The sequence below is a fragment of the Glycine max genome, chromosome 12 (assembly GCF_000004515.6).
Source record: "Glycine max cultivar Williams 82 chromosome 12, Glycine_max_v4.0, whole genome shotgun sequence".
Lineage (NCBI taxonomy): Eukaryota > Viridiplantae > Streptophyta > Magnoliopsida > Fabales > Fabaceae > Glycine > Glycine max.
The window spans coordinates 1,810,977-1,823,696 of NC_038248.2; the positions used below are offsets into that span (position 1 = coordinate 1,810,977).

Sequence of the window (12,720 nt, forward strand, 5' to 3'; positions counted from 1 at the left end):
TAAGCCGTCATAAAAGTTGATCACTGAATACAAGTCTGAAGTTTGAAGCACCATGAATCCTATTAGCAATTTCATGTTAATACGACCACAAACAGTAACATGAAAAAGTCTAGAAAAATCTTAAAAGACTTTTTATAAGTTGTAAAAAATCTTAATTAAATACAAACGAATTTTATTGGATTCCTTCAAAAAATTCTAATTGTCTTAATTGAATATCCCAAGACTTGTTAAAAAAAGTCTTTTGAAATCCTAAATGAATACACCTTCCTTGAATTCATCAAATTTAATTTCAGATTGAGATGAGTTAGTTGGACGAAACAGATCATGAACACTCCTAATCATGACATGCGAAAACAATGAGTTGCAAGGGTTTGGAAAAAAGAAAATTGGAAGTTGAACCCTGGTGACTAAACCAAAAGGAGAGTGTTTAGTGGTGGATGAACAAGTTAATAGTTATGTGCTAGTTGCCACAAATCATAGATTTGAATCTTCACTGCTCCAAATGCTTAACACCAAGCTTCAAGACATCCATGTAGATTCTCTAATCTCGGCATGAATGACTTGTTTTCGGCCAGACTAGAGAGGTAATCGATCATAATACGCAAAACCTGACCCAAGCATCACGTAACTGCAATATCAAAATACTGTATTGGGTGAAAATGAGTCTTAAGACTGCGCAAGACTAACTTTTAAGGTTACTCTTTTCTTTAAAAATAGAAACTCTTCTAACTAACCTCTATGGAAGCTTATCTTTTAAACTTTTGTTCGCAAGTAAAACTGTTCATGCAGCTAATATAGAACATTTGTTCCACTTTGCAAGTACTAACCTTTTACCGGGCTCTTCTGATTTGGACATGACACCAAATCATAGAGATTACTTATGCAGACACTTTCTCATTTTCGGGCTTCAGAAAACCACCTTACTTCAAGCACTGACCTCTTTTCAAGATAACTCAGCCTCAAGAGATTCTGTATATTTTGCCTTGGCTTCACCCACCCTTCTCAACATATCATGATGCAGCTAAAATGCTATGTTGAGCTCTCCATTACTGCAACAACCATCATACAGGTTCTAAACCTTTGGTTTAGAGCATGTTATACCACAATTTAAATGGTGCTCTTATATTTACCCTTCAGAAATGCATGTAAATTTTGTCTTGGCTTCACCCCTCTCCTCAACATATCATCACGCAATTCAAATGCCTTGTCGAGCTCTCCATTAACACAACAGCCATATATTAGCAAGTTATATGCAACCAAATCTGGCTCGAGACCTCTGTTTAACATGGTATCCCATAATTTAACAGATGCTCCTACATTGCCACTTCTGCAATACTCATAAATTAAAGTTGAATAGGTAACACAGTCAGGGAAAATACCATTTTCAGTCATTTCAGAAAGAACTTTGGTGGCTTCATGAAATCTACCCAGTTTGCAGAAGCCACGGATAATAATGTTATGTGTTACAGTGTTTGCTAAAAGCCCTTTAAGCATTGCATGGTGAAGCCCTATAGCTTCCTTCATATTTCCCTCCTTTGTAAGATTGTCAAGAAAACAGCCATATGTGATAGAATTGGGAGGGACATTTGCAGCCTGCATTCTTTTAAAAAGAAGACCTGCTCTGTCCATTTCACCTGCTTTGCATAAACCATTCATCAAAGCAGTGTAGGTCACAACATTGGGAAAGCATTCCTCAGTAACCATCAAATCCCAGCACTCAAAAGCTTTTTTAAAAGATCCTTCTTTGCTGTATGTGTCAATCATACTTGTATATATTACGTTATCAGGTCTCAATCCCTGATCATGCATATCTTTTAAGAGATCAAAAAAAGTTTTCCTGTCTGGCTGCTTTAGAGCCCCATCAATAAGAACAGCATGGCAAACCAGATCCATGTTGATTCCTCTTTGAATCATTTCACAAGAAGCACTCAGTGCCTCCATCAATCTTCCTTCCTGGCAATAACCATGTAGAAGTGCACTATAGCACATCTCATTTAGCTTTACGTTCTGCTTGTGGAGATCATCAATAAAATCTTTGGCTTTAGAAACCCTACCAGTAGAACAAAGGCCACTGATAAGAGGTCTGTAGGTATATGTGTCAGGAACAAGGCCCTTTTGATGCATGTCTTCAAGCAATTCAAAGGCTTTATCAATTTTGCCATCCCTACAATACCCTTCAATCAATACATTATATGTCACCTCTGTTGGCTTGATTTTCCTTTCAACCAATTCATCAAAAAGTTCGGATGCTTCAGCCATCTTATTTGTGCTGCAAAGCCCAGAAATAAGAGCAGTAAAAGTATAAACATTTGGAGTAATTCCATTATCAATCATCTTGTTATATAGCTTAAATGCTTTTTGCACTTGTAGGTCTTTGCAATACCCACTAATCAATGATGTGAAGGTTGTAGCAGTTGGCTCCACCCCTTTATTGGTCATCTCAATAAACAGAGACTCAGCTGCACTCAAATCCCCAAACTTGCATTGACCATTTATCAAAGAGTTATAGGCGTATACAGTTTCTCCTATACCATCTTGTATCATTCTATCAAAATAAGATATTGCAACATCCAACCTTCCGCTTCTGCAGAAGGAATCAATCAGAATAGAATAAGTAATGCCATTAGGACGCAAGTTCATCAAACTCATATTACTATAAAGCAGCTCCGCCTTATCCAAATCTCCACCTTTGCACAAAGAGTTGATCAATGCATTATAGACAAACAAATTCGGCACAAAACCAAATCTCCCCACCTTAACTACCAACTCATAAGCATCGTCAATCTTTCCCTGCTTTCTCAATCCATCTACTAACCCCGACACAGCAGCCTCGGTTGGAGAAAACCCTAATTCAACCATTTCATCCATAAGCTGAATTCCAGCCTCAAATTGTTGCAACCTACAAAAACCAAGTACCAATGTACAGTATGTAACCACATCAGCTGCCAAACCCTTTCCCCCCAAAGATCTTTTAACCTCAACAGCTTCTGAAACTCGATCACCCTTGCACAGCCCATGAATCAAGACATTATAAGTCACAATACTAAGATCAAACCCATTAGCTTCCATCCACCGAATCTTCTCTTTCGCTCTAAGAAAATCTTTCAATTCACACATGCTCCGAACCACAGCGGAGCAAGTATAAGGATCAGGACGAACACCCGCGTTCACAGACTCATCAAATAATTCCCAAACAGTGATAAATTTTCTAACTTTCAAAAGCCCGTTCAATAAGGCACTCAATGTTCTAACTTCAGGCAACAAATTGTTGGCAAACATGAGTTTCACAATGACGACGGCATCGAAAATTCTTGAACTCAACACGTAATTCTGAACCAACAAATTGAAACCCAAAGTGGACGAAAACTTACATCGCTTGTAAGAGTCTAGAAAGTGAGAAAAAACGCATTTTGGGTGGGACTCACGAAGGAGAAGGGTATGCAAGAGGGAATTCGCGGGCCAGAAGAGCCTGGAGTGAACGAGCGCGTGGACCATAATGGCGTAGGAGGTTGTGGAGTGGTTCATGTTTTTGTGCAGACCTAGAAAGTTGAAGAACCTCAAAGCTAACTTGGCATCATCGAGGGTGTTCATCAACACTTGCTCCACGTGATGGGGTCTTAATGTGGATGAAATTGAAGCGTCGTTGAAAGCCACCTTCCAACTCTGCTTTCCTCGGACGATGTCGCAGAGGAGTGACACAAAACGACAGTCGTTTTCTTCGTCCGGTTTGGATGCGGAGAAGTGTCTGTGAAGAGAAGGAGCGGTGGTGGTAGTGGCGGCTGCGGCGGGAACCGCCGTGCAAACGAGTCGGAGCTTCATTAGGCCACCGCAACACTACACGCGCGCGCACCAGATTGGGAGTTTGGGTTCTTCTCTTCATAAAAGAGTGTTTTTAACCTTTTATTACTTACTATTCAATTAAAAGAAAAACTGCTTAAATTTATTAAAGTATATAAAAAAAATTACAATTCAACAACGTATACATATAATTCCATCGACTTCAAATCCTTCTCGAAACAAATTTATTCACTTAATAGATAGTTTATATTGGTCATTTCATGATTCTAGCTGATTGATAAAGAGATTTTTAGTGCAATGCATACTGAAAGTTTGACAAAAGAATACTAGTTTATTTAAAACATATTCATAGAGTGATTCAATTATTTAAAACATATTCATTGGTGGTCAATATCATGATATAAAAAAAATACGATAATCTATAATTAAATGAAAATATAAAATTATTTATACAATACATAACTTCTTACTCTTGTCTTATTGTATCTCATTTTTAAAAATGTTTTTATTCTTAAATTAAATTAATTTAAAATATTCAAAAATATGATAAGTATTTACTTTGAGAATAATAGTATTTCTTATAATAGTACTCCCAAAAATATTATTCTAAAAATATAATTTAAACCACAAAATAAACACCTCAAAGATTTTCAAAACATAGTATTATCACCGTATCTAAACATAAGATTTTTTTATTTAATCCACATCCATTTAATAAAGCCAGTTAATTTACTTGATAATATTAAATTTCTTAGATGTTAAATTCACATCCTTTATATTATTTTTCTAAAATTACCTTAGAAATTATAGAGATTCATCAATCTCACTCTTTCCACTTAATTTACTTTCTATCTAATTGATTAATGTATGTTAATCTTTTTTTTTTTTTTTGCAATCCTTACAAGAGAACAAATGAATTTATCTTACTAATTTATAGTCTGTCTAGGTCCACTTGTACTCAAAGGAATCCGTCAAAGGACACTGGTGTAGTCCTCTTGGGCCTAGAATCTCTTGTTGTGCATTTATATCCTATATCTTCCAAAATACTCCAGCGGACACAGATATTCCTTTACTAGCCTCCCATTTCCGAATGATTATTTTGGAATAAATCCCTTTTCTTTTTATATTGAATGATAAACTACCAGAAAGATCAAATTAAACTAAAATTTATTTTAAAAAAAGGCTAAATAAAAATTTTTAAAAAATCCATAAATTAAATTGAAGGTTTTTGTTAAGAGGAATTAAATTAAAACTAAAAAATAAAATAAAGGACTAACAAAAATAAATTTAGCCAATAAAAATATTAAGAAAACCATAAGATAAAAAAAAGTATTGAGTTGATTGTTTGAATTAAAAGCGTGAAAGCCCATTTTGGAAGAAGCTGAAGCCCACAAACAAGAAAAAGAAGTGACATGGTTTGTTCGAGATTGGAGAGAAAATTGATTTGCGTGAGTGAATGTTACATCAACCCCTTACAGCAAACCAATTCCCTTTGCAAGCAATCTCAGATAGCTCATTCACATAATCCCTCTCTCCGCTGCTTATCGGAATCGGCATGGTCCAACCGGCGCCGGCGATGACTCAGTTCCTCAACTCCGTCCTTTCCCAGCGCGGCCCCTCCGCGGTCCCTTACTCAGAGGACACCGAGTGGTTCATCCGCTAGCACCTCGTGGCGCTCACCACTGCCTTCCCTTCCCTCGTGCCCAAACGGCGTCGTTCACCCACAACGACGGCCGTTCCGTCAACCTCCTCCAGGCCGACGGCACCATCCCGATGACGTTCCAAGGCGTCACCTACAACGTCCCCGTCGTCATCTGGCTCGCGGAATCCTACCCCCGCCTCCCGCCCTGCGTCTACGTCAATCCCACGCGCGACATGATCATCAAGCGCCCTCACCCTCACGTTAACCCCTCTGGTTTGGTTTCCGTGCCTTATTTGCTAAATTGGACTTACCCTAGTTCCAATCTCTCGTCGATCTCATTCTCAATTTCAGCCTCCACTTCGGCCGCGACCCTCCTCTTTATTCCCAACGCAGACCCAACCCTAACCCTAACCCCAACCCCAACCCCAACCCCAACAATATATATCAAGTGTTTAGGGTTTAGGATCAGTCTATCCTTTTATATAATAGAGATGAAAATTCTCATTTTGCCCCTATTTATACTAAGTGTCAACTATATAAGATGTCATTTGGGACTTTTCACATCTCTATCCTTTTATTTATATAATAATTGAGACATAGATTAAAAGGGCAGAAACAAAAGCATAACCCTAGCTAGGACGTGTTTGGAGTTGGTTTGAGCGTATTGAGGCAATGACGCGACCTTACGGTGTGAAGGGGGGCCGGAAGCGAAAGCACGCCGAACCCAAATACGACGAAGAAGACCAAGAAACGCAACCAAAAAAAGCTGTGGTGGAGGTGGAGCACAACAAAGAAGAAGAACAACAGCAACAAACACCAGAGGGGGATGAATTGAGCGGTATCCCAATTACGCCCAGTGAGAACAACACCAACAAACCCAACGTCATCTTCATTCTAGAAAAAGCTTCTTTGGAAGTCGCCAAAGTCGGCAAGGTACTTCTCTTCCTTCCCTTCTATTTCTCACTCTTCCTTTCTTCATTACCAAAATCAATTCTTTTTCTCTGCTTTTTTTTAATCGTTAAATGTTAGTTTCGGTTACCGTGAAATTCGAACTCACACTCACGACCTATCCCTTCACCATTTACCACGAAGCCAACCTTGTATCTTCAATTTTTTTTCTCTGTTGTCACCCTGCAGACATATCAGCTCTTAAACTCCGACGACCATGCCAATTTCCTCCGCAAAAATAACAAGAATCCCGGAGATTACAGGCCTGACATTACTCATCAGGTAAAGCTTCTTCCAAATGCATCATCATCACTCTCTAGTCTTAATTTTACTATCAAAATCATTACTTATTTGAGGTTATGCAGTTCAAATGGTTCACAATTTTTTTTAATTTAAAAAAAAATCTTATTTTTGTCACATGGTGTTGTTTTGTTTTCAGTCCCTTTTATCTATTTTGGATAGCCCACTAAATAAAGCTGGGAGATTGCGGTCGGTATACATAAGGACTGAAAAAGGTGTTCTTATAGAGGTTAAGCCCTTTGTTCGTATTCCAAGAACATTCAAACGCTTTGCTGGTGTCATGTGTAAGTCATTATTAGTTATTTGATTTCCTTGGCTCGTGAGAAGTTGTAATGAGTTCTCATTTGTTGCTCCTGAACTTTACTATCCTGCAGTGGAATTGCTTCAAAAATTGAGCATATCTGCTGTTGGCAAGCGCGAGAAACTTCTCCGAACCATCAAAAACCCTGTCACGCAGTATTTGCCTATCAACTCACGAAAAATAGGTGTGTTGTGGTTTTGAAGATGATTTCATGGTTACACAAATTGTTTCGAAGGGGTTTGTTTCTTAGACATACAGAGAAAATGAAACTAGTGTTTGTTTCCTTGTACCACTATTGGAAGGATTCCTGAATCCTATGTTCACTTCCGTGTTTATCTTCTCTTTTAATAATCTTTTATCAATATATTCAAAATTATAGAAGTGATTGTTTCCTTTGAATGTCAGGTCTATCGTATAGTTCAGAAAAGCTTGTAGATATGGATGACTATGTATCAACTGTTCCCAGCAATATGGACCTTGTCTTTGTGGTACTCATACTAGTTCAACTTTTAATTTCTGTACCTATTGTCTAAGTAGGTACATGCTAATATATTCTAATTTCAGGTAGGAGCAATGGCCCATGGGAAGATTGAGACAGATTATACAGAAGATTATGTAGCAAGTACGTTTATCCATACTTGCTTTTTTATGTACTCTCTTCTCAGTAATTTTATTCATGCTCATGCTTGTCACTTTTGGCTCCGCTGATTTCCTTTTGTTGTGTCTTCTGTCTTAGGTGTGTATTAGCTGATTGCCATGTCTCTTTATGTATGAACTTTGTACTTGTGAGTTCATGAAATTTTGCAAAACTTAAACTGGTTATGGCACCTGTTCTCGCTCATCTGCCTTCCTTTGTAACTTTAACTACTAAATGCAGGTTTATGAACAATGGCCAATGTTGGACTAGACTAGCTTTGATAATATTGGCAAATACAAATACACGGATCAGCTGAGCAGTATCCCACTTTGGTTCCTTTATTACATTTTATGAAGAATACTAAATAGCTACCTTTTTATAATAGGATGGTCACATACAGTACCATAGTGGGATGTTTTCTTCCAAGCCAAACATTACTGTCTTTCTCATTAACAGAGCTCATGTTTAAGTTGAGCTGAATTTATGGATAAGGAACTAAAAGTAAAAAGATTTTGATTGGGATGTGTAAAATTGTGGTGCTCCTAATTTTTTTACGTTTTTACGTTTTCCTATGATTTTCTCAATAAAAATACTTTCTCTCTTAATTCCTTAACTAAGCACTGGTTTGCAAGACCCTTTTCATTTACCCTAAAAAATTGTTGTTAAAACTTGGATATATGCATGAATGCTACCTCAGCTGATTGTTTATTTAACATGCACTAGTCAGGATATTTTCTATTTCTTACGTCATCGTGTTTCCTGATTGCAGTTTCGGGGTACCCTCTAAGTGCTGCTTATTGTATTACAAGGATTACTGGTGCCCTTGAGAGAAAGTGGAAGATTTTGTGATTTAACACCACCTTCAGTTCATGCATGAGAGACGATTTAGTAATACCAGTTCCGTAGTCAATTTATGTAATACAAGGGATAGGGCCTTGCCTAGCAGTGATATAGGAAATAATTTTTTTCTGAGGCATTGATGTCCTGGACCAGAGCGATGTTTCAATGTAGTACTTAAATTAAATATGACTAGTATATTATTTTGTTAAAGGATGCTTATAGAAGCCAAATCTAAATGTTGCTTATACTGCGCTGAGATACGCTGCTTGGGAGTTACTATTTTTTTCCTTGTTCAAACCATTATTTCGTTTTAGAGTAATTTTTTATGGCAGAACTTGCTCATGCGTAGGGTGAGTTTGGAAATTCGTTTCACTAACTTTGAACAACAAATAAAGAAATTTTAATTTAAAAGTAAATCTGAAGTTTAAAATGTTATGAAATTATTAAATTCAAAACTTTTTGTTTTTAAGTTCAACTTGGAAGTTTTTTTTGTTATGAAAAGGTTTTATACACTAGTTAACTCAATCACTCAGTCACAGATGGTACTACTTGACGAGATAACAAACTCGCCAGTTTTTCTTAAAAAAACAATTTTGTATTCATTAACATTGTTGTAAGCTCACAATCTTGTCTCTTCCAAGAGAAACTTCTGAACTCTCTCTCTGTTTATTGAATGAAAATCTCAAAAGAAATTAAACTTTTATTTGAACAAAAGAAATGAAAAAAATTAATTATACTTTTAATCTTTCTAGTTTTAATAATGTGTAATTTTGTCTCTAAATTTATTTTATGTTTTGATTATGTGCTATTTTAGTTTTTAAAGTTCATCTATTTTTAAAATTAAATAAATTTATTTTTTTGTTGATTTGAATATTCTATTTTAAATCCTTAAATTATTGTTTTTTTGTCAAAGATTTAAAGATTTAAAATAGAACGAAGAAATGAAATTGTTCCTACAAATGTTTCAGGCATGCCGCCTAACCTCACCAAGAAAGACCTGCAAGCAGATATAAGATGGGATACTTATAAAGACTTTTATGGTGGTTAAGTCAGTTCGGACCCAAAGGAATATGGTAGAAAGATGAACGTACTTAAGGATCCGCTTAGTATGTGTGCTTATACGGGAAGAAAGTGAGGAACCAACCCGTTCCCATTAAGGTATGATTTAGGCTTTTTATGAGGATTGTTGTGATTAAGGGAGGGAGTCATGTAGTTAGATCTATTAGTCATTATAGTTGAAATTCTTTTCAATGATGATCAACGTGTTTTGAGAGATTGTTGGGTTTAACAATTATGGTAGACTAATGCCTTTGAGATTGAAACAATATACAATCTCACAAGTCAATAATGCTTTAGTTGAAGAGGCTTGATGAAGAAGTTGACTAGGATTGTTATGTAGAAGTTAACTAGGGTCATTGTGTCTCGAAATTTAGGCTCTCTGTATTCAAATTTTTCCTCCAATGATAGACGTTAATAAATATATAATTCATAAATCAATTATATAATCAAATCGGTATAAATGAGAACACTAATAAAATTGATTAATTGTAATTGTAATTATTTGTATTCTTTAAAATAACAATAATAAATCATAAGATAAAAAGACTAAAATTAAATAATACTTAAATATTTTATTTAAAAGAGAAAAAATACAATTATCTCTACATATAAAGACTATAAAAAAGGAAAATACAAAATTTATCTAAAAAATGCTATTATCTTAATATAAAAAGGGAAATAGAATGTTTATCTAAAAAATGTCATTATCTTTATAATGAGAACCATAACAACAGAATAAAATATATTGTAAAAAATAAATAACACTTAAGTATTATGATTATTATATTTAAAATCATACACCACTAAATAAAAAAATACCCTAATACAAAATGTGGATTCAAATCATAGACAGAAACAAGCTGAATTTCACAAAATCCATGACACCAAAATATTTTATTATTGTACATGCTTCAACAAAATTATTTGATTTTTTATGTATTGATTGAAACTATTGAAACACATCCTATCAAAATTCTTCAGAGAGTGTTTGGATATGTTAATTTAACTAGGTAATATATTTTTTATAGAGAATTAAATTCTTTTTTATTAAAAGTAACTATTTGGATATTTTAGTAAAAGAAATTCAAAATTTTAGAATTTTAAAAGTTGAAAGAATAAAATTTCAAATTCTATCTTGAATAGAGTGAATTACAAATTCTCAAAAGTAAGTTCTTTTCGTACTTCGAAGACATGAACGAACTCGAGACAGTCTTCAACCGCTTCGACGCCAACGGCGACGGTAAGATCTCCGCCGACGAGCTCGACAGCGTGCTCTGATCGCTCGGATTCGACGTCTCTCTGGAGGACCTTCACTGCGTCATGGAAGACCTCGACACCGACCACGACGGCTTCATCAGCCTCACGGAGTTCGCCGCTTTCTGTCGCTCCAACGCCTCTGCCGACGGTGGATCTGGCGAGTTCCACAACGCCTTCGATCTCTACGACCGCAACAAAAACGGCCTCATCTCCGCTGCGAAGCTCCACCTCGCGCTCAACCGCCTCGACCTCAAGTGCTTCCTCGACGAATGTCGCGACATGATCAAGTCCGTCGACGGCGATGACGCCGGTTGCATCAACTTCGAGGAGTTCAAGACGATGATGACGACCTCCAAGAATCGCAGCGGCGCCACCAGTGGCTCCACCCATTAGCTTCGCCGTTTTTGTTCTCACGTGCGGACGCGTTGGAAACGGATAGCTTCAACTTTTAATAAATGAATCCAAACACAAAATTTTAGAAATAAAGGAATTTAAATTAGAGCATTTGAAATTCTTAGAATTTAAAATTGTCTCATCCAAGCACACTCTCAATCAATTTAAAGTTTTGTGTAATTATGTAATAGGAATCGAACATGATTTTTTAAATGTTAAATTACTCATTTGGTCTTTATGATTTCACGAATCTTACCTTTTTGGTCCCTATAATTTGAAAGTGATTTTTTTAGTCCCTATAGTTTATATTTTAATTTTCTTTTAGTCCCTATAGTTTTGAAAATGATTTTTGTAGTTCTTATAATTTGTATTTTAATTCTCTTTTAGTCCCTATAGTTTGAAATTGATCTTTTTAATCCTTATACTTTATATTTTAATTCCATTTTAGTATTTACCATCAAAATATGAGTAATATTATCAATTACAATCAACTAAAAAAATATTAGCAAGTAATTCATAACTAATTTATCGTAAGATAATTTGTAATAAAAAAAATAATTGATAATTTATAACTAATTTGTAGCTAATTATTTTTATATATTTTTTTGTAGTAAGGACTAAAAGGTAATTAAAATACAAATTATAGAGACTAAAAATATCACTTTCAAACTATAGGGACTAGAAGAGACTTAAAATACAAATTATAAGGACTAAAAATAACACTTTTTAACTACAGGGACTAAAAGAAAATTAAAATGTAAACTATAGGGACTAAAAAAATTACTTTCAAACTATAGGGACTAAAAAGATAAGAATCATAAAACTATAGAGATCAAATGAGTAATTTAACTTTTTTAGAAAAGGTTTTTTGTAAAGGGACTTTTAATTTTTATAATTTTTAAATATTATTGTCACTATTAAAAATCATTACTATATTAATTATAGGTGTAAAAATAAGTCTAGACCAATAAGGATTGTTTTGTGATTTTTTTTCACTGCATCTATGAAATTATTAGAATTTAATAATCATATACTAACGGTATAAAATAGTTTTACAATAACATTTAATCATAAATTTGTGTTAACAAAATTTTGTAAAAGTATCATAAAAATCAACAAATTGATCATGTATGATAAATTGTGATTAGATAATGATGGAAAAATGATTTACCCATCAATGGACAACCTATTTTCTCACATATTAATTATAAACTAACGGAAAGATCAAATTAAACGAAAATTTATTTTTTAAAAGGGCTAAATAAAAATTTTAAAAAATAAATCCATAAATTAAATTAAAGGTTTTAGTTAAGAGAAATTAAATTGAAACTAAAAAATAAAATAAAGGACTAACAAAAATAAATTTAACCAATAAAAAAAAAGTAATGAGTTGATTGTTTAAATTAAAGGCAAAATTACAAATTTGGTCTTTCATTTTGTCTCCAATTTCAGATTTTGTCTCTCGGTGAAATTATTCACAAATTTTATCCTCATTTTTAATCAAATAACACAATGTTGGTCTCTCAGCCCAAAAATGGATATTGA

General features: G+C 34.6%; 2 protein-coding genes and 1 pseudogene across 7 annotated transcripts; 2 read left to right on the forward strand and 1 right to left on the reverse strand.

The window, feature by feature from the left end:
• Positions 1 to 254: 254 nt before the first annotated feature.
• On the reverse strand, positions 255 to 3,894 carry LOC100797093 (putative pentatricopeptide repeat-containing protein At5g59900). 2 transcript variants are annotated; one of them, XM_006591978.4, is made up of 2 exons: positions 828 to 3,894; positions 255 to 628 (listed from the first exon to the last, which is right to left on the reverse strand). In XM_006591978.4, the coding sequence occupies exon 1, from the start codon at positions 3,817 to 3,819 to the stop codon at positions 1,108 to 1,110; it is 2,712 nt and encodes a 903-aa protein (XP_006592041.1). In that variant the 5' UTR covers positions 3,820 to 3,894; the 3' UTR covers positions 255 to 628; positions 828 to 1,107. The 2 variants fall into 2 exon arrangements, with proteins under 2 accessions (XP_006592041.1, XP_006592042.1); XM_006591979.4 differs by having other exon boundaries at positions 735 to 3,894.
• Positions 3,895 to 4,763: 869 nt separating this feature from the next.
• On the forward strand, positions 4,764 to 8,765 carry LOC100788480 (ribosomal RNA small subunit methyltransferase NEP1-like). Of its 5 annotated transcripts, none has more exons than NM_001414670.1 (8): positions 4,764 to 6,373; positions 6,578 to 6,670; positions 6,828 to 6,972; positions 7,063 to 7,173; positions 7,395 to 7,477; positions 7,554 to 7,611; positions 7,726 to 7,774; positions 7,867 to 8,468. In NM_001414670.1, the coding sequence occupies exons 1-7, from the start codon at positions 6,113 to 6,115 to the stop codon at positions 7,734 to 7,736; spliced, it is 762 nt and encodes a 253-aa protein (NP_001401599.1). In that variant the 5' UTR covers positions 4,764 to 6,112; the 3' UTR covers positions 7,737 to 7,774; positions 7,867 to 8,468. The 5 variants fall into 5 exon arrangements, with proteins under 5 accessions (NP_001401599.1, NP_001239618.1, NP_001401600.1 ...); XM_041007081.1 differs by having other exon boundaries at positions 4,769 to 6,373; positions 7,726 to 7,757; positions 7,867 to 7,940; NM_001252689.3 differs by lacking the exon at positions 7,726 to 7,774 and having other exon boundaries at positions 8,396 to 8,765.
• Positions 8,766 to 9,436: 671 nt separating this feature from the next.
• LOC100797638 (probable calcium-binding protein CML26) lies at positions 9,437 to 11,175 on the forward strand (annotated as a pseudogene).
• Positions 11,176 to 12,720: the final 1,545 nt, after the last annotated feature.